General features: G+C 38.8%; 1 protein-coding gene and 1 long non-coding RNA gene across 10 annotated transcripts in view; one reads left to right on the forward strand and one right to left on the reverse strand.

The window, feature by feature from the left end:
• Positions 1-21,293, reverse strand: part of LOC136260527 (E3 ubiquitin-protein ligase TTC3-like) — a 79,792-nt gene that overhangs the window by 22,449 nt on the left and 36,050 nt on the right. For 2 of the 8 annotated variants that reach the window (XM_066054345.1, XM_066054337.1), the window contains 8 exons: positions 13,380-13,497; positions 13,055-13,119; positions 11,456-11,554; positions 5,457-5,672; positions 3,340-3,467; positions 3,195-3,270; positions 2,936-3,121; positions 293-501 (listed from right to left, as the gene is read on the reverse strand). In XM_066054345.1, the coding sequence (XP_065910417.1) occupies positions 3,402-3,467; positions 5,457-5,672; positions 11,456-11,554; positions 13,055-13,119; positions 13,380-13,395 (462 nt within the window). In that variant the 5' untranslated portion in view covers positions 13,396-13,497 and the 3' untranslated portion in view covers positions 293-501; positions 2,936-3,121; positions 3,195-3,270; positions 3,340-3,401. Of the gene's footprint in view, positions 1-292; positions 502-2,935; positions 3,122-3,194; positions 3,271-3,339; positions 3,468-5,456; positions 5,673-11,455; positions 11,555-13,054; positions 13,216-13,379; positions 13,498-13,578; positions 13,706-21,293 lie in introns of those variants that run through there. The other 6 variants (XM_066054318.1, XM_066054314.1, XM_066054299.1 and 3 more) reach the window with 5 other exon arrangements.
• LOC136260570 (uncharacterized) lies at positions 17,214-18,633 on the forward strand. 2 transcript variants are annotated; one of them, XR_010703617.1, is made up of 5 exons: positions 17,214-17,225; positions 17,280-17,315; positions 17,940-18,014; positions 18,091-18,144; positions 18,602-18,633. It is a non-coding gene; the product is annotated as an uncharacterized lncRNA (long non-coding RNA). The 2 variants fall into 2 exon arrangements; XR_010703614.1 differs by having other exon boundaries at positions 17,214-17,315.

Below are 21,293 nucleotides of genomic sequence, written 5' to 3' on the forward strand. Positions count from 1 at the left end.
AGGGTACGACCATGTGTCCTTGGTATTACCCAAAAAAGATAATACATATACGTTAGGGTATAAATTCAAAACCTACTATAAATACCACAACTAATTTACATGTACTTGTTAACTCTATTCCCAGGCATCATAAATATTTCCAACCCAGAAATTGCTTTACAGGTTGGCAATTTGTAACTTGTCTTTGTAGATAAGGCCAACATACTTTGGATCAGCTCATATATTACGTCGCTGTTATATTCTACTACAAGTAGTACAATTAACATAGGAATCTATACCAGCTAGGTCATACCTTATACAACATGGATAGACTTATGATAGTAGATTATCAGCTTCTGCTTATTAATGCCTGTAACCCACACTGATGCTATTGCTGTTGCATTCTGATTGGTGGAAACAGTAGACCTTCTTCCTTGCAGTTCTTCAAAGGTGTCATGCTGGTCTCAGAGGTGAGGTGGAACAGAGAATGGAGCTTCATTATTCCATGGGGTTTTAGGCTGTCTGGATAAAAGAAGTAAAAATACCCGTAACCTAACATGACACGGTTTATTTATGCATATACCATATGTATCCATATAGAAGCCCAGACATGTATTTTCAATAAACTATTTTGACGTTTGAACAAGCCCACCGTCTATTCAGGCCCAGGTGTTTATTTCTTAACTTGTAACAGTGAAACAAGACAATTAAGCATGTTGCATACACCATGCAATGCTGGCATTTATAGCCTAGTTTTGGCTCTCAGCATCACACAGTATGATAGTAACTGTATAGTAGGGACCACAAAGGAGTAGGTTTGGCCCACGAAATAACATCACCCAAAAACCAGCCTCAATTTTCCCTAACAACAATGAGGCAGTATTGGTGAGGTAAAACTAAGCCCAAACAAGCTTTCAGATCGACCCGAAATGCTTTCCAACAAATTGCTAAAGAATTTTAAAAATTTTTATTCGACAGAATTTTCTACTGACTGACTGACTGAGTAAGTAAGTAAGTAACTGACTGATGCCTTCAGACAAGCGTAACTCGATAACGGCTAAGGCCACAGGCTTGATTTTTTCACTGTTCGACATCACTTTGGCCTGACAGGTGCCTTTGGGCATACCGCAGTATGTACAATGCATTCTTCATGGACTTACCAATGTCCTCCTTTGTGTCCCATTCATCTTCGCTGACAGGGAAAGGTGTTGATTTAGCGCAAGCACGTGATGGCTTCCCTTCGAAATTGAAATCGTCCGTATTTTTCATAGATTGCAGAGGTGCTTTTTAAACAGTTCTTGGTTTGTATTGCTGTGTAACAGGTTGAACATAGCTGGAAGCAAAGCGCAATGGATACTTCACTTTTCAGAGGATAACTAATAAAATTGGGGCCCGACATCATTTCTTTTGGTATGTGTAGATTGTAGAGGCACCTTCGGAAAAGTTCTTGATTCAAAATGCTGTGTAACGGTAGCTGACAACAAAGCACAATGGATACTTCACTTTTCAGATGATAATTGGTATAACTGGGGTGCGCGGCGCCATTTCAGATGCGGCATGCGTGGGTTCACCAGTCATAATAAAATTATTTACAAAAAAAAGTTAACAAACAAGTACATGGAAAAATTTGGAATTTTCAACTAGAGTAGGGACCATAGCACATTGAAAAGTACTGAAACAAGTTGGAGTAGTCCATGATATTAAATCACAGTAAAACAATAAGAAGTGTTATATCAAGAGTTAATAATATAGAGAGGAGAGTGTCTAACGCCGTATAGTCCTGTAACAGATGATTGTGCAGAAGTTAAACGGCTTCTTTTCCGTGTAACGACAGACTGGCTAGTATATTTTCGCATTTAACCACAAAGGCTATCCCAGACACAAGGGCGTGCGTTCAACTCGATGTTCAAGTTCACCACGAAGAGCATCACTCTGTTGCGTAAAGAAGTGTGGTTATTAACCTCGAAGATAACTCTGGGGGAGAGCGTCTGAGAAACCAATAAACACTAAACCAATGGCGGAGTATCGCTTCGAATTTTCACTGCGTCGCCATGTTACCCTACCTTTGAGCATTCTTAAATTGAAGGAGCACTGTTCCCTGTACATACAGCTCAGTCTTTAGTTCAGTCTTCGAATATTCTCGAGGATTCATCACGGTGCGGCTAAACTAATTGCGGTAAGGAAACGAACAAATACTAGAAGCCTGTACGTTACACGGAAAGGAAGCCGTTTAACTACTGCGCAATCATCTATTACAGGCCTATACAGCGTTAGACACTCTCCTCTCTTATTATTAACTCTTGGTTATATATATATTTTAGTTTCTGCATGTATTTGAATACGGCTTCAATACAGATATGTGTACATATACTACTTTTACTGTACATTCATACGGTGGATTGTATAGTTCTTCTGTAATACGTGACTGATTTTCGGCAGTATCAGAAAGACAGCAAAGCATTATGCAAAAACTATTGCATTTAAAAATTTTATTTACTTAAGCTTTACAGCATAAGTGCTGAAGGTCTATACGACACCTGGTCCAACAGCTTGGTTAAAGATGTTACATATATTAAACATGTTTAAAAAGTTACCATGCAGTCTCTCCAAAGATCTCTACTGTAGTTTCATTATGTTCAATAAAAATATTTATGTGGATAGGTAGTAAGAGTTCTAATTCCTAACAGTTGAATATTACACAGAATATATACAGACAGACACAATAGCAAGCTCAGTAGGGGAATCTGTTTCTCATCACAGATATCAATTCAGGAGAACGGAAATCATAAAACAATTCATCATAGCTTGCTAGCTCAAGTAATACAGCGTAGAAATAAAATCACATGTCTCTGTCTCTGTTTCTGTGTGCATGTGTGTGTGTGCGTGTGATCTGTTGATATGAACTGAGGACTTATGCACTAAGATAAAGTTCTACACTAGATCAATGCAAAGATACCTTGATAATCAGGTCATTTTTAGTTGGTATCAATACATCCACATTACACACAGGTTCCAACAGTACACCACATCAAACTAACTCCTGTTTCTGTACATTTCCTAACTCATCAATGTCAGCACTGGCTGATATTCCACCATGTTCGACTATTGTGAATCCTGTTAAAACTATCTCTTTCTCTCATTGCTAAAAAAAAAAAAAAAAAAAAATTCAAAACATAGTCAACCAAAAACCATGAAGAAACTAGGTGCATGCTTACTTTACGAGGTTTACTATCAGAGTAAAACCCTTATCTTTATTTTACATTTCTTTGCTTTATTCTTTAGTTTAGATTCCTACAGATGGAGGAGACAGAAGAATTAGTCACAAATTATAGTTCATGACATCTGAGAGTGTCACTTAACTGTTTCATCTTTGCTGCTATGTACTACTTCAAGGCCGTCATGTACTTCAAAGCCACATTTTCTCACATCTCCAACATCAGTGACATCAACTTCTCCTTGATTTGGTGTGTCCACCTTACAATTACGCCCTGTGGGTATGTGTGACATAGAGCATGGCAACTGTGGGTACACCATACACTACACAACCATACAAACACACACACATATACGACAAAGATGTGGGCGTGGTCTACAAAAATAAATCAAGCCAAAATCATCTTTGCAAACTCTTCACAGTATTGGTCAGGTATAACCAAGCCCAAACATGTCTTCAGAACGACCAGGAGCATTTTCGATTAGGTGCGTGCTACGAAATTAAAAAAAAAATTTTTTCGCGAATTTTCTACTGCCCCACTGCCTCATTCAGTCAAGCGTAGCGGAAAATTGGCTACAGCTACAGCCTTACTTCTTTGGCGGAAATGCTTCGAATTTCATGGAGATGAAACTTTTAGTATTTTAAATATCCTACAATGTACGCGCTATTGCTTACTGATTTTTCTTTGATCCTTCTTTATCGTGGCTATTGCTCATCAGTAGGGCTTCCATATCAATAAGGCTTCCATAATCATTGTGAATACACGTGTTATCGCACCAAACTTTGTGATTTGACGTTTGGTTTATACAGGACCTATCGTATGTCATCGACAAGATACACATATAAGATATCTTGTTTAGCATTAGTGTGTTTGTTGTTTAGCAGCTAGGTTTAACTGCTTGCGTTTCTAAACGCATTTCTTTGCGACTAACACATTCTTCACTATTACAGTATCAACACTTCTTTATGTATCCTTGCATGTGCTTACTATTGTCTACACAAGTCAGCAAATCCATATACATACATGATTGGAATAGTCAAATAACTATCTAAAGCTGTTAACACTATTAAGTGTAAAATGCATATACAAAACTTCTAATTCAATGCATGAATAATAATGTATTAAATGCATAATCTAATAGAAACCCTGCATATTATGTTTTTGTCACAATTCCCTGTCAGTTGTCAGTCGCTCCAGCAGCATCGTCCTTATGTGCAACAATTACTTATTGTGTTCCACCATATTCCCACTACAATGATCAATGTGTACTGTATAGCTAACCTAAGACAGGTACAAAGACAGCATAGCTTATATGGTAACATCATTGTTAACAAAGTTATAGCTAACGAATGTGTAAAAGGTAGAGTAGGGCTTATCATACAGTACGGTAGTAACTGTACAGTAGGGACCACAAAGGAGTAGGCGTGGCCCACAAAATAATATCACCCAAAAATCAGCCTCAAATTTCTCTTACGATGATGAGGCAGTATTGGTGAGGTAAAACTAAGCCAAACAAGCTTTCAGATCAACTCGAAACGCTTTCAACAAGTTCTTGATTTGAAATGCTGTGTAACGGGTTGAACATAGCTGACAACGAAACATAATGGTAACTTCACTTTTCACACGATTATTGATATAGCTGGGGTGCGCGGTGCCTTTTCAGATGCAGTATGCATGGGTTCACCAGCCATAATAAAATTATTTACAAAAAAAGTTAACAAACAAGTACACAAAAAAATGCACAGTAGGGATATAACACTTCTTATTGTATTACAGTGATTTAATATCATGGACTACTCCAGCTTGTTTCAGTACTTTTTATTGATGTGCTATGGTCCCTACTCTAGTTGAAAATTCCAAATTTTTTCGTGTACTTGTACATTTGTCTTACATCTACACTAGTGCAAGGCAGTATGGCATTTTTGATCTCAGTAACTGGAATTAACACGCATGCACGCACACACACATATACACAAACTACACGCACACATGCATGCACACACACACGCGCATGCACATGTGGCATAGTACACTGCACATGCACACACGCACAGTACACTACACACGCATGCACACACACATACACGCACGCACACACCACGCGCGTGCATGCACACACAGAGTACACTACACATGCACGCATGCACAAACTACACGCACGCACGCACACGTACACACACGCGCGTACGCACACACACCACTCACACACGCACGCATGCACACGCACACAGATACCACACATACTGTACACTATACACCTACACTTTCAGCTGATGGAGTTGCTACAGAGTCTTCACAACTTTCCTTCGATGACTGAGTATTCAAAGCCTCCCTCTCTTTTTTCTGATGCCACTCAGCTACCCTCTCCTGCCGTCTCTGAATAATCTTCTGCAACTTCTTAGTGCTATTGGACTTAGTGCGGTTTGCTTTTGGATTGTGTGGCTCCTTTTTCTCAGTTACTCCCAATGGTAGATCAGCCTGTAGATAATAGGAGTTACTTAACATCTAAACAACTGTTATATTAGAATGCATGAATTTTAGTATATACTCCAAATACTTGTTTGTGTCTTATTTAGCAATATAATTATGGCTGATAAACCCATGTATATAAAACAACATTACAACAAAAAATAGTGTAAGACATATCAGTTTGCATATGAACATGCCTCAACTATCAATCACTTAAAAGTGAACTGGTCCTTTTATACAACATTGCAAAACAAAAACAAACAAAAAAATCAGTACGAGAGGTCAGAGAACTGCCTAATCAATCTGATGACCACAAAAAATGTGCTACCACAAATTGATACCCTGTGTTGTCAGCTAAAGAAATTGGACACAAAAGAAGACAAAGTTATTTCCATGTGGCATGCCAAAAGGCACCTGTCTAGCTGAATCAACAGTTAACAGCAAAAACAAATCAAACCTGTGTGTATAGTCTTGGCTATTTATTGAGTTATGCTTCTCAGTTAGTCAGTCAGTACATCCCACTGAATAACATCATAGCAACCTACTGGAAGCATCTGGGTCACACTGAAGGCACTTAAGGGCTTATTACACCAATCCAATACTGCCAATACTGCAATTATGAGGCTGGTTTCTGGACAACATTTTTAGTGCAAATCTCAATAATATTCAGTACTACCATAGTTACGGTATGGTATAATTATTACACGAATTTGAAATATGATTAACATAAAATAAAAGCAAGAGTTCATAATATATAGAGGGAGGGAGAGTGTCCAACGTTGTATTACCTGGTCAGAACGCACTGCATTCAAATATTGCATCATATTCCGCATACTTCAGTATAATTCCGTACAAAATCATCACCTGGCTTCACCGACTGACGTGCATTGATAAGTGTTGAAACTGTGTTGATTCATCAAAAAGAAACACTTGTAGTGCTATGTCTTCAGCTGTGCTTGTGTCGAGTGCCTGTTTAAACCCGTGCGCCTTAACCGGGTAGTGCAAACAAAATGGCGACTACCACTGGAGGCACCATGAGAATCAGTGAAGAGGACGACAGTGTTCGTTGCAAGCGACCTAGATTAGAGAAAACTCGTGAGTTATCTGAAGTAAAATTGTTAAGGAGCTCCACCGCGAGTGAGGTCAGCACGACGGGCACTCACATGCCGCTACTGGACACAATGCAAGGTACACACCAGACATACCTAGTTTATATCCACTTTTATGATAGGCAGTGAGATTTTATCAGCGTTGCAGTTGTCAGGCTCTATCCTACCCTCTACTTGTGACTCTTCTGGTACAAACGTAGAAACCTTCGTAGCTCAAGGAGAATCATGTTTTGAAGATTTGCTTTTTATATAAAGAAACAATGTGGAGAACAGCCCCACAACCCCAGTTCTGGAAGTTGTACAACAAATGATGTATAGTGTTCCACCTACAGGACCTATTTCGGTTGCGAGAATACTGCTTTATCCAACCGATGAAGTGTCTGCATACAGATATGAAACACAAGTACTGTTTACTGCTTTTAGGAGTGGCATAGTTTACACCGTTGAAGAATTCTTGAGTGTTTGCAAGGTGATATCAAAGAAGGCTGAATTCAAGTTCTGTCCAGGGATAGATGTTGATCACTATTACAACCACTACCGTGCTATCATTAGATATCACACTGAAAGTTGCCGTGTGTGGAATCACCCATTCCAACGTATAGATTCAAAGAATTGTTTCTTATGGCATGAACTTGGAAAGAATACCCTTTATGAAGATCGCAATAAAAGTGTAGTCTTGTGCAAGGGATGTAAGCGCTTGCATAGTGATCTAGACTACCAACGAAGAAGGTCTGATGTCAGCCCATCGAAACGTTCCAGCAGACAGTTGCCTTCCTCAAGCTTTAAATTGAAGTACACGTCTCCTAACAGTGTGGTCAAAAGAAAACAAGCTGCACAAAGAACGAACATGTAATAAAAATCATATTGCCAGGTTGAATCATGACATCACTCTAGAAGATGAGCAAAGTGATGAAGTCAGTCAAGTAATGCAGACTATTGAGAGCCAAGCATCAAAAGAGCTTGATGAAGTGCTGCAAGAAGGATCACTGGGACCAGCTGCTTGAAGCATTTGGAATGAAGACAAAAAAAATCCTAAGGCCGAGTTCTTCAAAGATCAGCAGCGTAATTGTAAGGCAAAGTATATTTAAATGTATTACTGTGTTGTTACCATTTAGGCACTGGAAAGAGACAAAACAGATGTAGTACAATCACCATCAGAATAGGTAGGAAAACTGAACACTGACCTTAATCTTTGAATTGCTTTTATTATATTACAGCACTTGCAGTGTTTGTAAGGAGTCCAGCTGTTTATGAGGCCTTAAAAAGCTTCAACATTTTGCAGTTACCTTCACATTCAACCCTGCAATCCTATACAGGTGCTTGTTCTGAGTCTATATCAAAGCAAGTAGAAACATATGAAGCTTTATTAAAACAATGTGAAAAGGAAGGAAAGCATATTCCCAAATCAGATGGGGTGCTCATATTTGATGAAGTCAAGGTTGTCAGCAGATTGATATGAAATTCACGGAATCAATGCATCATTGGTCTTGCAATGACTGAGAGAGATCAGTCGACTCTGCATGATGTATTTCAATCCATGTCACCAGACCAGCATGTCCAGCAAACAACTCATATGTTACAGCTTTTGTGGAGGGACTTAACACCTTCGTTTGACATAGTGGGGCCATTTTTTAGTAGTGCTGAAGCGATGTCAGGAAAATTTGTGATAGCTTCTGTTCTAGAAACGATTGAATTATTTCAGGTACAGGTGTGTAGTTTATTTTTACATGCAGTAATGCATTTTCATCTACAGGTGAATGGCCTCAAGACCAGCCTACTAGTTTTTGATGGCTCCTCTTCCAATCTATCAGCTCTTAAAGCTACACGTGGTCATGTTACTGGTACATATGACATGAATGATGGAAAAGATCCATATGAAGTTAAGCCGTACTTCATCAACCAGTTTGACCCACCCAACAAAATCTACTGGCTGATATGCCCTAGTTACCAGGTATACTATATATGTACATTGGAAGAAATTTACATTTTTGCACTTAGCTTAAAAATATGGTGAATGCATTATTTTCATCACAAAGCGGTGGGACCAAGTATTTTCAGAACACCATAGGAGGAGAAAAGTTTGGCTGGAAAGCCATCACTGACTTGTATGCAAGGGAGTGTCAGAGATGGGACAATGGGGAAGCAAGAATGGTACCAAAGTTTCAGGAGGCCTATGTCCTTCCAGACTCATAGACAAAGTTGAATGTTTTGCCTGCAAAAATTGTTCAGGTCAGAAATTAAATTTATTATTTTTAGTGTCATCTTAATTACTACAGCAAGAACATGTACTCTCAGAATTGTACATGTACTGCAACCATACTCCAGCACCATCAGATACTGCTAGTGTTCAGCTGTCATTGAAGTATCTGGAGGCTTGCAATAAGTTGTTTGAGAACGGTTTTCTCAGCCACAGTAAGATTGTCAGCATACAGTCTCCAATACTTCAGTCTATTCAAGAGAGTTATTCATACTTCACCTCTTGGCACAGTAATCTATCAGCAAGTGGTAGGCAGGCATTTTTAAGGATATTGTTCATTATTTTACCCTCAACAGGACCATTGAAATTACAGGACCCGAGATTTCTGAGCTGGCAAAGTAAGAAACAACACAACATCACTTACACTTTGTATTTAAAACGGGGGTAGTGACTATATAAGCGTGGGATTATGGTGAATGAGTGATTGACAAGTAAAGTTACTTTGTCAAATTCTTTAATATTTGTATTAACAGGCTTATAGATGACTGTTTCTTTTGTTGTTTATAGCATGGGACCTACTGCGTGTGTGTGTCTACGGATTCACTAGTTTTGTGGGTGGCTTTCTGGACAAATACCCTGACTACTTTGTAAGTCTTGTGAGACTCTCAGGAAGTGCAGTTGAAACCCTTTTCAGCCAGTTCAAGCACACTTCTGGTGGAAAGCTGAGTGCAACAAATTATGCGAACACCAGGGCTGCTCACTTAATCAAACACTGTGTCAGCTCTCATCATCACAGATCAGTGGGATACCGAGACACTGCTCTTCAACTGTCAGAGTCTACGCTGGAAAAGAAAAAATACAACACTAAAGAGAAACAATCTAGTGTAGCAGCAAATTAAACATAGTCAGCAAATATTTTACAATCAATTTACAATTACCAAATACAATTTATAAAATGTTTCTCTGTTCATGAACTATTGGTAATGTGACTCTTAAGATTCACATGATGACTTAACAGGCTGTCCCTTAAATTCTGTCCTGTCAAGGTCCCCATACCTTTGTGGGCAGCAGTGCTTTGCTTGAAAGAATCAATAAATTCATTTAATCGTGTATTGCTAAGCTTCCGTACAAGTTCATCATATACACTATTAATTGATTTCTGACTAAGATCACCAAATTCTGGTGCTTTAGTGGCTATCAAATTAACAAATAAAGCTCTGAGGTGGCTTGCAGCTTGAAGAGCTTTAGAGGCTTTGTACAATAATTCTGAACCATGTTCTTTAAATCCAGCTTTGTTGGCATTTTCCTTAGTTATTAAATCCACAGCTGTCAAGAATTGTAACATCTCCGGGCAAGGAAAATACATGTGGCCATTATCTCTGTATTTGAGATAGTCTGGGATGTGTTCCTTTGTATAAGAATTAATCCGTTGCAGTATTGTTATCTCTTCGGAGATCTGCTGTGTGTTTTTGTCATCAAACTTGACAATTCTCATTTTATCGTACCTCAAGTGTAACATGCTCGCTAAAGCAGCACCACCAAAACGAAGGTAAGTATCTTTCTGTAACTACTGTGGCTATGTTTGGACTCCAGCAAACTATGACAGTGGCTTAGAAAATAGTTGAAAATTGCGGATGAAAATAACATCGTAAATGTTTTCTTGCCCTTCTTGGAAATAGAGTGTTGAAAAGCAATTTGGCTCCATTGTGCTCTCACCAATACGACCTTGCTAGCCAAAGGTCTGAAGGATGTAATCCTAATGATGTTAAGCCTTGGTTTCTATCAACCAAAAATAGGCTACAATGGTTATGCCATTTTAATTGAAAATGGAGATATCGGTCTTTCATCAGAGAACATTCGTTTTATAACTTTTCAAACATTTCTTGTAAGTGTTCCACATAGAAGGACACTTGGGACAGCAAAATCCTCTCACAGGCACTTTTTAGTTCAGCCTCACGATTAGGTATTGCACGAATAGTTTCTGTTAAAGATACCGCTGCAACAGCCATCACATTTAAACTGTTTACATGGTCAACAATTCATTTCTTTTCTGCTTTCGTCAACATCTTACGAGGCCTTTTCCCTTTAGTGGCTTAGATCTTGGTTTTTTCACTCTTTGTCCACTTACTGCTAGGCTCAGGATCTTCATCATCTTCGTTTGTCTGTTCTTCTTCACCGAATATCGCTGCTTTCCCTACAGCGTGCCACATATTTACGCGCGTTGAGAAAAATTATGTATAGATAACGTGCACCCCGTGCCACATTTAGTGCGCTTTACTTGAAATTAATATTTGAGCAGTGTACTTGTAGTGCATCTATCAAATCAACACCCTTTAGTAGCGATTTGATACGTTTTAGTGCCGATAGACATTGTGCAATCTTTGAACGCAGTGTGTTTTGACCAGGTAATACACTCTCCCTCCCTCTACAGGGGGTGTATACATTATGAATTCTTGAAAAAAGTCATTTACATATGTAATACTTACTTGTGCAATGACCTTGGGCCGTCCAACTGCTTCATAATGTTTTATCACCTTGGTTACACCACTATGATCTTCAGTAATACAGACTTCTCCAAGATACTCCTAAAAATAGAAACTGACAATGATTAGCCAACGTAAGTGAGAATGAAATTACGCAAGACCCTTCCTTAGTGCTGCTAAAATATTATTCTCAAGAAACAGACCTTCCAATAATAATAATATATTTTATATTCACTGCGGACCACTGTTTAAGGTTATTTGATAAAAGTAATGTGTAGACTATTGTGGCAAATCAGTAATTGCCACTTCCCGTTGATTCTGAAGCCTCACAATTGCTTTGTTTCCCTTCCCAAGTTCATATGACCACAGAGTCCAAATTACAAAATATTCACTGAAATGGTCGTACAATAACCATTTTGCATTGGCTCATGTGAAATATTTTCAAACATACCAGGATGTATTAGTTAATTTGATCTTGTCTTATCCCCTGGTCTGACCTTTAATTTAATTTGTTTTACACTTTGTCCTTGCTACCTTGTGTGTGTGTGTGCTATCTTATTTCCATGTGGGTCATTTGGATAAGCTACTTTGGGAAAGTGATAAGTTTTGAACAATAACAAAGGCTAGTCAAACTTATGTCACACATGCAAAGGCTTGTCACATACAATCAAATACTTTTAACTATATAGTAGTTTAGCAGTTCTCCCTTTTGGTAGTTGATCAAATACTAACCAAAGGTTGTATATCTGGCTGGCCAATACTACATATCTATGAAGATCTACCACATCCTTGTTTCACACACAAAACAGCATTAGCACAGTGCTAGAAGTATTGAACACTATAGAGATGTCTTTACCATTAACATCATACAGTATGATAGTAACGGTATAGTAGGGACCACAAAGCAGTAGGCGTGGCCCACAAAATAATATCACCCAAAAACCAGCCTTAATTTTCCCTGATGACAATGAGGCAGTATTGGTGAGGTAAAACTAAGCCCAAACAAGCTTTCAGATCGACCTGAAATGCTTTCAACAAGTTGCTACGGAATTTTAAATTTTTTTTTATTCGACGGAATTTTCTACTGACTGAGTAAATAAGTAAGTAAGTAACTGACTGATGCCTTCAGACAAGCATAACTCAATAACAGGTAAGGCTACGAGCTTGATTTTTTCACTGTTTGACATCGCTTCGGCCCGACAGGTGTCTTTCGGCATACCGCAGTACGTACAATGCATTCTTCATGGACTTACCAGTGTTCTCCTTTGTGTCCCATTCATCTTTGCTGACAGGGAAAGGTATAGATTTGGCATGAGCACGTGATGGCTTCCCTTCGAAACAGAAATCGTCCATATTTTTCATAGTGGCTATTTTGATTGCAAAGGCGCTTTTCAAGCAGTTCTTGATTCGTATTGCTGTGTAACGAGTTGAACATAGTCGACAGCGAAGCGTAATGGATACTTCACTTTTCAGACGATAATTGATATAACTGGGGCACGTGGTGCCATTTCAGATGCGCTATGCGTGGGTTCACCAGTCATAATAATTATTTACTAAAAAAGTTAACAAACAAGTACATGACTAGAGAGAAGTGTTACACACCTTATCATTCTGATGGTCAACACTATCCTCACAAAGTCTCCTCCAACAGAGAGAGTGGAAGGTAACTACACAACGTTCAGTACAACATAGTGACACATTACCTTTGAACTCTAAAGTGATGAAAATAGTCCATATTGCAATTGTTAATGAACACATGTACACTACAAGGAAGTAACACACCCCCTTTTGCAGGGGGTAAAGTTTCTTACTCAAGGAAACAACAATAACAGCAACTCGGCCATAACCAGGCAACCTTTCGATTACCAGGCTGACGCTGCTCCACATATGCACACATACACTTATGCACACAAACACACACACACACCTGGGTTATCTGGCATGATATCAGCTGAAATGTGGTGTTGAAGACAGTTACTGTAGCAACACACAGCATCAGCAAAGATTTTGGGAGAGCAGCGATGCTTTAATTGTTGTAATTTATTCTACATAACAAGTAGTAAAGTACGTTAAATAAAACAACACACAAACCCAGTACATATCGAACAATTCTATATAACGAGCACCTCTATATTATGAAGGAGTGAGTCTTCAATTACTTCTTGTAGACCAGATAGGTAAAATGTGGTCAATGAACGACTATGCATTATGTGGTTGAGTCCATTGTGAATATCCTTCAGTGCTTCAATGTAGCTACAAAGGCTGTTTAGAAAACCCGGACCGGACCGGACCAATTTAGCGGGCCATGCGAAACTATACAAACTAGCTACACCATATTCGCAGCTCACCTTTTTATACTCTATTCCATCTTCTTCATTTTATTAAAACTCTTTGACAAAGCATACTTATTTCTAACGGTACATAATTAGAATATCCGTTTATTCTATTTAATGCCAACTAAGTTCTATTTAATGCTTAGCCTCGTGTTCGCTTCGTGACGTGTTGGTGTCATCGCGAAGGTAGGTGTTTAGCTGTAAATTGTGCAGAAATAAATAAAATTGTATACATGTGCAGGTGTCAAGGCCGGTTCATCCAGCGATGGTTTCCAACAACGAAGATGAAGAGATGTCAACCGGGAATAAGAGGTTTCAATATTTTGATAAGACGTTAACAGGGAATAAGAAGTTCTGCGCAATGTTTTCCGACAGCGAAGATGATGAGATGTCAACCGGGAATAAGAGGTTTCAGCGTTTTGATAAGACGTCAACAGGGAATAAGAAGTTCGAGCAAAGCTCTCAAGTAAGTTTCTGTAAACATTGTCAGTAGTACAATTAACTATAGCAACCATATAGCCCTGGGGGTAGGGGATTTTGAGTAGTACAATTAACTATAGCAACCATATAGCCCTGGGGGTAGGGGATTTTGTGCCATATACTTCTGCAGCATTATTTTGATTGAGTTCTGACAGCTGCACTAAGATTCAAGGGGAAATGTTTTGTGCAAAGCTGTTAATGCATGAAAACTGCAAAAGTTCTTCCCTTCTCTCTTACATTACTCCTCTAAACATTGTAGTAGTAGCCACTGCATTATAGCATGCACTTTTTAACTTCATGTTTTTCAGGAGGAATATTGCACTGAAGACACCATTGTGATTAGTTCCAATAGTGACTCCGATGACAGTATGGCTAAAGATAAACGATATCTTCATGGAAAGAAGTCTAATGAAGCTGAAGGAAATAAGTCTAGCAATGAGGAAGATGGAGATGAGTTTACCTACGATGAGGATAACATAGACGGGTCTAACTAAGTGCAGTATCTTCATGAAGACAAGTGTGTTCCGATATTTTCACGCAAGAAACACTTTACTTATTCTGAAGTTATCCAAATCTTGCTGTCTCGACAACCTGACAGAGTTTGTACAAAGCAACCTATTGCAGTGGAGCAAAATGCATCATTGGACATGTTTGAAAAGTGTATCACTTGGCTTCAATATCAACCTGAGGCGTCTGCCTATAACACAAGTGTTTTGATATCACTGAAGGACATGGCTGCCAAGAAACGCTTATCATCTCTTAAACAGACATCTATAACACCATATATGTAAGGACTGTACAGTATTGTACACTAAGATTCTTTGCTTATTCAGTTATCCGAACAAATTCAGTTATCCGAACACTTTTCCCAAAAGCTTGGAACAGAGGCGTTCGGATAACTGAGGATCCACTGTATCTTCATGAAGACAAGTGTGTTCCGATATTTTCACGCAAGAAACACTTTACTTATTCTGAAGCTATCAAAATCTTGCTGTCTCGACACCCTGACAGAGTTTGTACAAAGCAACCTATTGCAGTGGAGCAAAATGCATCATTTTTGGTTGACCTTAATAAGCTTGAGGATATAGATGATATCAAATCAGATGATTGCGGTCATTGGATTCATAAAGGGACAAAAACAACCAAAGCAATAGTGTGGTTGAACAAGGGTAAAGTTACTAGAGCAGTTTCTGTTGATAATAAATGAGCTAAACAACCTCCTGATGAAAACAGTCAGTTCTATACTTTGAGTAGAGTATATTACACCCATGATCCTCACAATGATTTCAAAAGGACATACTACTATCTTTATGGTATGTGATATCAAGAGTTCTGGAAACACTTCAATGGAAAGTGCTGAGTCAAGTAACACCTAAATCATTCAAAGAATAATACCTTATATTGACCTTATCAACTCCATTCAACACTAAAATTTATTGTTTCTTTCACCATGGAAGACACACTCTCACTTATTAAGATAACAAACTCTTGGTAATGTCAGTAATATTGTTATGATACACCTGTGTTTTTTTTAGATGAGAAACAAGTACGTCAAAGTATATGTCTTGTGAGTTATGGATTTGATGACAAAGTAAAGCCACACTCAGTAGTTCCAAGGTCACATGGTAACAGCAAGGGTGACGAAGCGTACATCCGTACTATGAAGAGCACCAAAGAAAAGCTGAGGGTTAATAGCAAAAAGTCAAACAAAGGTGTCATGATGGAAGTAGTGGAAAATGTAGGTGGAGTCATGAACAGTCGAAGTGTGGGAGCTTTGCCTAAGAACAGCCAGCAAGTGGCTTATTATAAATCTAAGGAAAAGGCATTTACGGTACAGCTCAACTATAATTTCACTATTCCACGCGTGATCACGCATGTTTCCACGTCAGTGTATGCGTGGTTCCATTGTCACGGCCATCGTGGTCCACGCTTACTCACTCGCCTTACTTCCTAGTGAAACCATGCAGTCTCGTGGTGAACCACGCAATGATTCCATGCATGATCGTGGAGCCCTCACGAAATCCGTGAAACACGTGTGGAAACCGTGGAACCCACGCAGTAAAAAAGCAAGATATGTTGCATTCAGGGGATCTGAGCAAGACCTTTACAGTGATTTCAAAGAACTTTACAGTGATCTCAGCACAGGAGCTCGGGAGCTAAAGCATCACACCCCTGCCCTGCACAGCGAATATATTAGAATTTAATTGCACGTGATCTTCTAACCACAATCACCACGTGCCTTGAACTGAACGGTTCGAAAGAACACTCTAGCACTTAGAATGGTCAGGATCTCTGAAAGACGTGTATCTGAAGGTAAGTTTAGGGCTTATAGTTTTCGTTGAGTACTTGGAAGTCGATGCTAAGATTGTACCTGTCATTCTAATTCTTTTTCTAGGATCTGCCAAGCCAAATGCTTTGGTGGACTTCGGCGATGAGGGAACTAGCGTTATCCGGAGCGATAAAATTATTGAAGGAAGCATCAACGATGGGAAATGCCGAGTTATTTGGTCGGACAAGGAGTATGAAGCTGATTTATTGTTTACAGGTGATGTATAATTCATGTTTGCATAGCACTAGCAATCCTTCGAGGGAGGCTATAAAACACGGAATAGCGGAACAGCGACTTTGCGGAAATTATATTTAGCGATTTTTGCCACTATATGTAGGGAGTTCAAGGGATAATTATATATTCTACTTCAGTGACCTGAAGTCTGTCAACAAGCGGCCATAACTTTGCAGGAGGTAGTGCAGCCCTTCATTAAAAAATAGCCACCATCTTGCTGAGAAGGATGAGGCAAGTCCATTGAACCAAAATTTGAGGCCGTAGACTATGTTTCAAGGAAGAAAGCCTCCAGGTGTTAATGGCCTTTGCTGCATTCTGCATTATTCCAATTGCTAAACCTTGTGGTCTTAAATTACTTTTTGAGTAGACCAGAGAGAAGGTACTTAAACGTTTAAAGGTAATTGAATTGTAAATTGGATATCTCATGTACTGTTACACTCTTGTACTGTAGCATGATGATGGTGGTGAAAAGAACAAGAAACCAGCAGTAAGTTACAGTGTATTATGTTTTGCTGGTAACTATTATGATCCGTGCGTCATCAAACTTATCAAAATTATGCGTTTTCTATTACGTAATTATGCATTCTTTTGTCTATAAAGGAAGCTGCTGGCTTTAGTGCCGGTACTATTGTGCATCAAAATATTTGTCTTTCTATATTACACAACACTATGCAACTTGTAATAGTGAAGGGCTAACTGGTTTGTAGAAATAGGGCTATTTGCTTGCCACCTTGAGCTTAAACGGAACGCCAATTGAACAAAAACTTTATTTTGTCCGCTACTGTACAGGGATATAGCAAAATTTGGCTTTATTGTTTTATTTAGAGTATACTGTGTAATTGAAACTCCAACTGAAAGGCTTGTTGATTGGTGTCAATGGCACTAGTGGAATAAACTTGCTGACCTATGGCATTTGCATGGTATCATGCTTCTTCAGCAATCAGGTGCATTGGCCAGGATCAAATCATTTACACATTATGTGATTACAGCCTATTGCATCATCACTTTAAGCAGTGTGCTTGGCGAGTGTATTCCAGTAGGACACTCTCTCTATATTATACACTCTTGCCATTATGTATTGGTGGGTTTGAGAGATATTTCCACTTATTAGACTGACAAGATGACAGTAGATGAAGCAAAGAGAGGGAGTGACAAGGGAGATGAAACAAAGAGAGGGGGTGACAAGGTATGCCATGTTGTCATGCAAATACACTATACTCTTATCTTTATGTGACGTAAAACAATTTTCAAATACCTTACAGGATCCTTTTATAATTGATGTCAGTGAATTTCCTCCCTGCTCACCTAGATCAAAAGTAAGGATTAGCATTTAGTAGTAAAGCCTATTTTGTATGTGGTTGCTGTATATCAAGATCTGTATGCTCGTTGTACGTTGATTTGCAAAGTGGATAAATTTGTGTGCATTCTTTTCTTGAGCTATTCTTCGTTTGACCATTGTTTTTAGCAGTTGGCTTTTAGTAATTTAATAAAAGTACTATCAACTCGCGTGATTGTGCTGTCTCTATAACTAAGCAGATTTAAAAGTTCATTGTAGAGTGGATTCTTTATGAGCATTCAACATAAAAATCAGACCGATGATTTTGCCTTCCCCATTGAATATTCTGCAGATGTGTGAAGTGTATATGCTTAATATTTATGAATTGTTTTCAACACAAATTTTGGTGATTCAGTTATTCTGTTTCTGTTATTCCATGTTTTCTCGAGTCACTAATGTGATTTTGGTGTTCTATTTTCCAATATATGTACTTGTAGCATCAAGAACCTGAATGTTCACTTGAAGATGACAAAAACTCGGTAAGCACAATTCATACTTTTACTGTGTGCATGCTTGCATTTGAATTTCTTATGTGCACGGTGTATGATCACTGATTGGCTTTACAGACTCTAGCTGTTCAGTAAGGGCACTCGGTGAAATAGGACGTTTAGTATAATCCAAGGATGACGGCTATTAAAATTTAAGGGCAGCTTTAGTGCACATTTTATTTTGTGGCACTGCTGTTTACATTAACAACTCAAAAGGCTGGCGACTTGTTCGTAGTAAAGTGTTCAAAGTCTAATGCATTGAACTATAGTCCATTTGTGTTCTACTGGGCTCTTTTGCTGGTGATTCCAACTTCACTCTTTCAGCCGCCGTCATTACAAAAATGTCTAGTGCAAGCGGAATGGAAATTCCGTTGCATTAAACAGAAATGGGTAATTCATTTTTGTCCACTACTGTACTTTATGACTGTGCTACAAATTATATTCATCAAACAACAAATATTTCTACCCACATGGGGAGTAATGCAGCTTTTAATCTTGCTCCTTAGGCCTATCTTATTCATTGTTATACAATATCATTTACATATGTTATATGTTGCAATGCTTTTGTTTGTACTATAGGCTGTTGACATTACAAAGAAAATGATAATTCACGATTTTGATGGCAAACAGGTTCATGTGTGTATAGGATATTTGCTATAGGACAGTCGCTTTGGGCTAGTTTGAAATTTTGGTGTACTGTAGTAGCATCTTGAAAATGCTTTAAAAGGTTTTGCTTCGAGCTCTATGACCATTTAACGGCCCTGTAAAATACACTGCCACGATCATATCTTATGTAAAGAAGAAAGTTTTGAAGTTCACCCTTCAGAAAAACTAGCTGATGAAGAAAGTGACTGGCACAACTGTATAGTTAAAATTGATGACCAGGGGAGGGAGCTTAAAAGAAAATTGAAAAAGCAGTCAGAAGTTTAGAACAACCCAATGTAGTGATTTAGGCATAATTTTTGACATGATGTGGAACAGTATGTATTGTATTGTATATAAATTATAGTTAATATCCACTTGGATCACCTTCCACCTGAATTATCTTTGGAATCACCTTTTTCAAATGGCTGATATACTTCCGGCACATTTCAGGCGTTAGAGTCCGCCAAAACTGTTTAATCCCTTGTTTCAGTTCAGCTAGATTCTTTGGTTTAGCGGAGTTTCTTAGGTATTGCTTTAGGGATCCCCATACCAGTTCGACTGGGTTTAAATCAGGCGATTCAGGTGGCGTGTACCACCAATTTACTCCTTTATTTTTCAAAAAACATTCAATGTATTTTGAGGAGTGCTTGGGATTGTTATCTTGGTACAATCTATGGTGGTCTGGGAAACGTTCCTCTATAAATGGCAACAATCCTGCATTGTACACTGCTCCAAGGTGCTCGGCATTCATAATGCCAGAGAAAATGACCAGTTGGGTTGCTCCTCGGGCAGAGATTCCACCCCAAATATGCACTTTAATGGGGTGTTTTGCCTTCTGCTTCAATACTCTTGGCTGCATCCTTTTATGAAAGCAAATTCTGCTGTGTTACTCAAGCTGCACAGTTGACTCATCGCAGAAAATGACATCCTGAAATTTTTCAGTAGTTCTTTGTTGCTCTTTGCACCAAATCAAGCGTTTTCTTTTATTAAGCTAAAGTTTAAAAACACATCATTTTAAAAGAGTGAATAATGGCTTGGGAGCTCTAGCTACATACGTATTTGTGTGCTTTAGGTCAACTGTAGGTATCACCTAGAGCTGTACATACAAGTACAATAATATGTGTCAGATTCCCACCAGTAGTTTTGAGACGCTAGTCCTAACTTGTATGGTATGTTAAAACATTGTGGATATATTGACATGATGTGATATAGTCACAAATACAATGCATGATGTCAAGCAGTCATAAGAACGATGAGATAGTGAAGTGCTGATACAATATGCAGGCCATAAATTTATGCAACACATGCATTTAACTTTTTGAAATATAATAATAACAGCACACACCTCACGTATCAACTGGCAGTAATGAGGCCTTGTACACACCCAACCTAGATTTCTTCGCACCCGCTTGATGGTGGGAATGTAAACTTCAAGATCCGGCCACTTTTCCAGAAGCAAATTCTTCATCGCTCTAGCTGTAACCTCATCATTCGCGCGCAGCCTTTCCTCCATAAATATTTTCATCTCTTCTGTTAAAATTTGAGGCATCTTGCGGCGTGGCAGGTCCCTAATAGTTCCTTTCAGGCGATACTTCTGCACTAAATTGTACAGCGCTCTAGGGCTTACATCTACTTTTTCGGCGTCCAGTCTCTTACTGATCTCCAACACCGAATAATCAGAATTATACAACGATATCACCCTGCGTCTGGCCTCATACGACAAACGAGGCATGGCAAATCCCTGACTCCAAATAATGCCTTATTTCCGGCTTTCCTCGTAGGGCAAGCACCAGTAATTTGCACCAACTCTTTTCAGCGATTAGTAAGTACGTACGTATGTAGTATATACGTAGTATGCCTATTCTAGTGAATTGACAAATTAAATAACTAGCTGAGCTGTGAGCTACGTACGTAGCTATGTACTAGTCTTGGCAAGAACAAGTCCGTGATCACGCCACGCAAATCACGCAAAAATCCTCGCAAAACTCGGAGGTCT

The sequence above is a fragment of the Dysidea avara genome, chromosome 1 (assembly GCF_963678975.1).
Source record: "Dysidea avara chromosome 1, odDysAvar1.4, whole genome shotgun sequence".
Taxonomy (NCBI): domain Eukaryota; kingdom Metazoa; phylum Porifera; class Demospongiae; order Dictyoceratida; family Dysideidae; genus Dysidea; species Dysidea avara.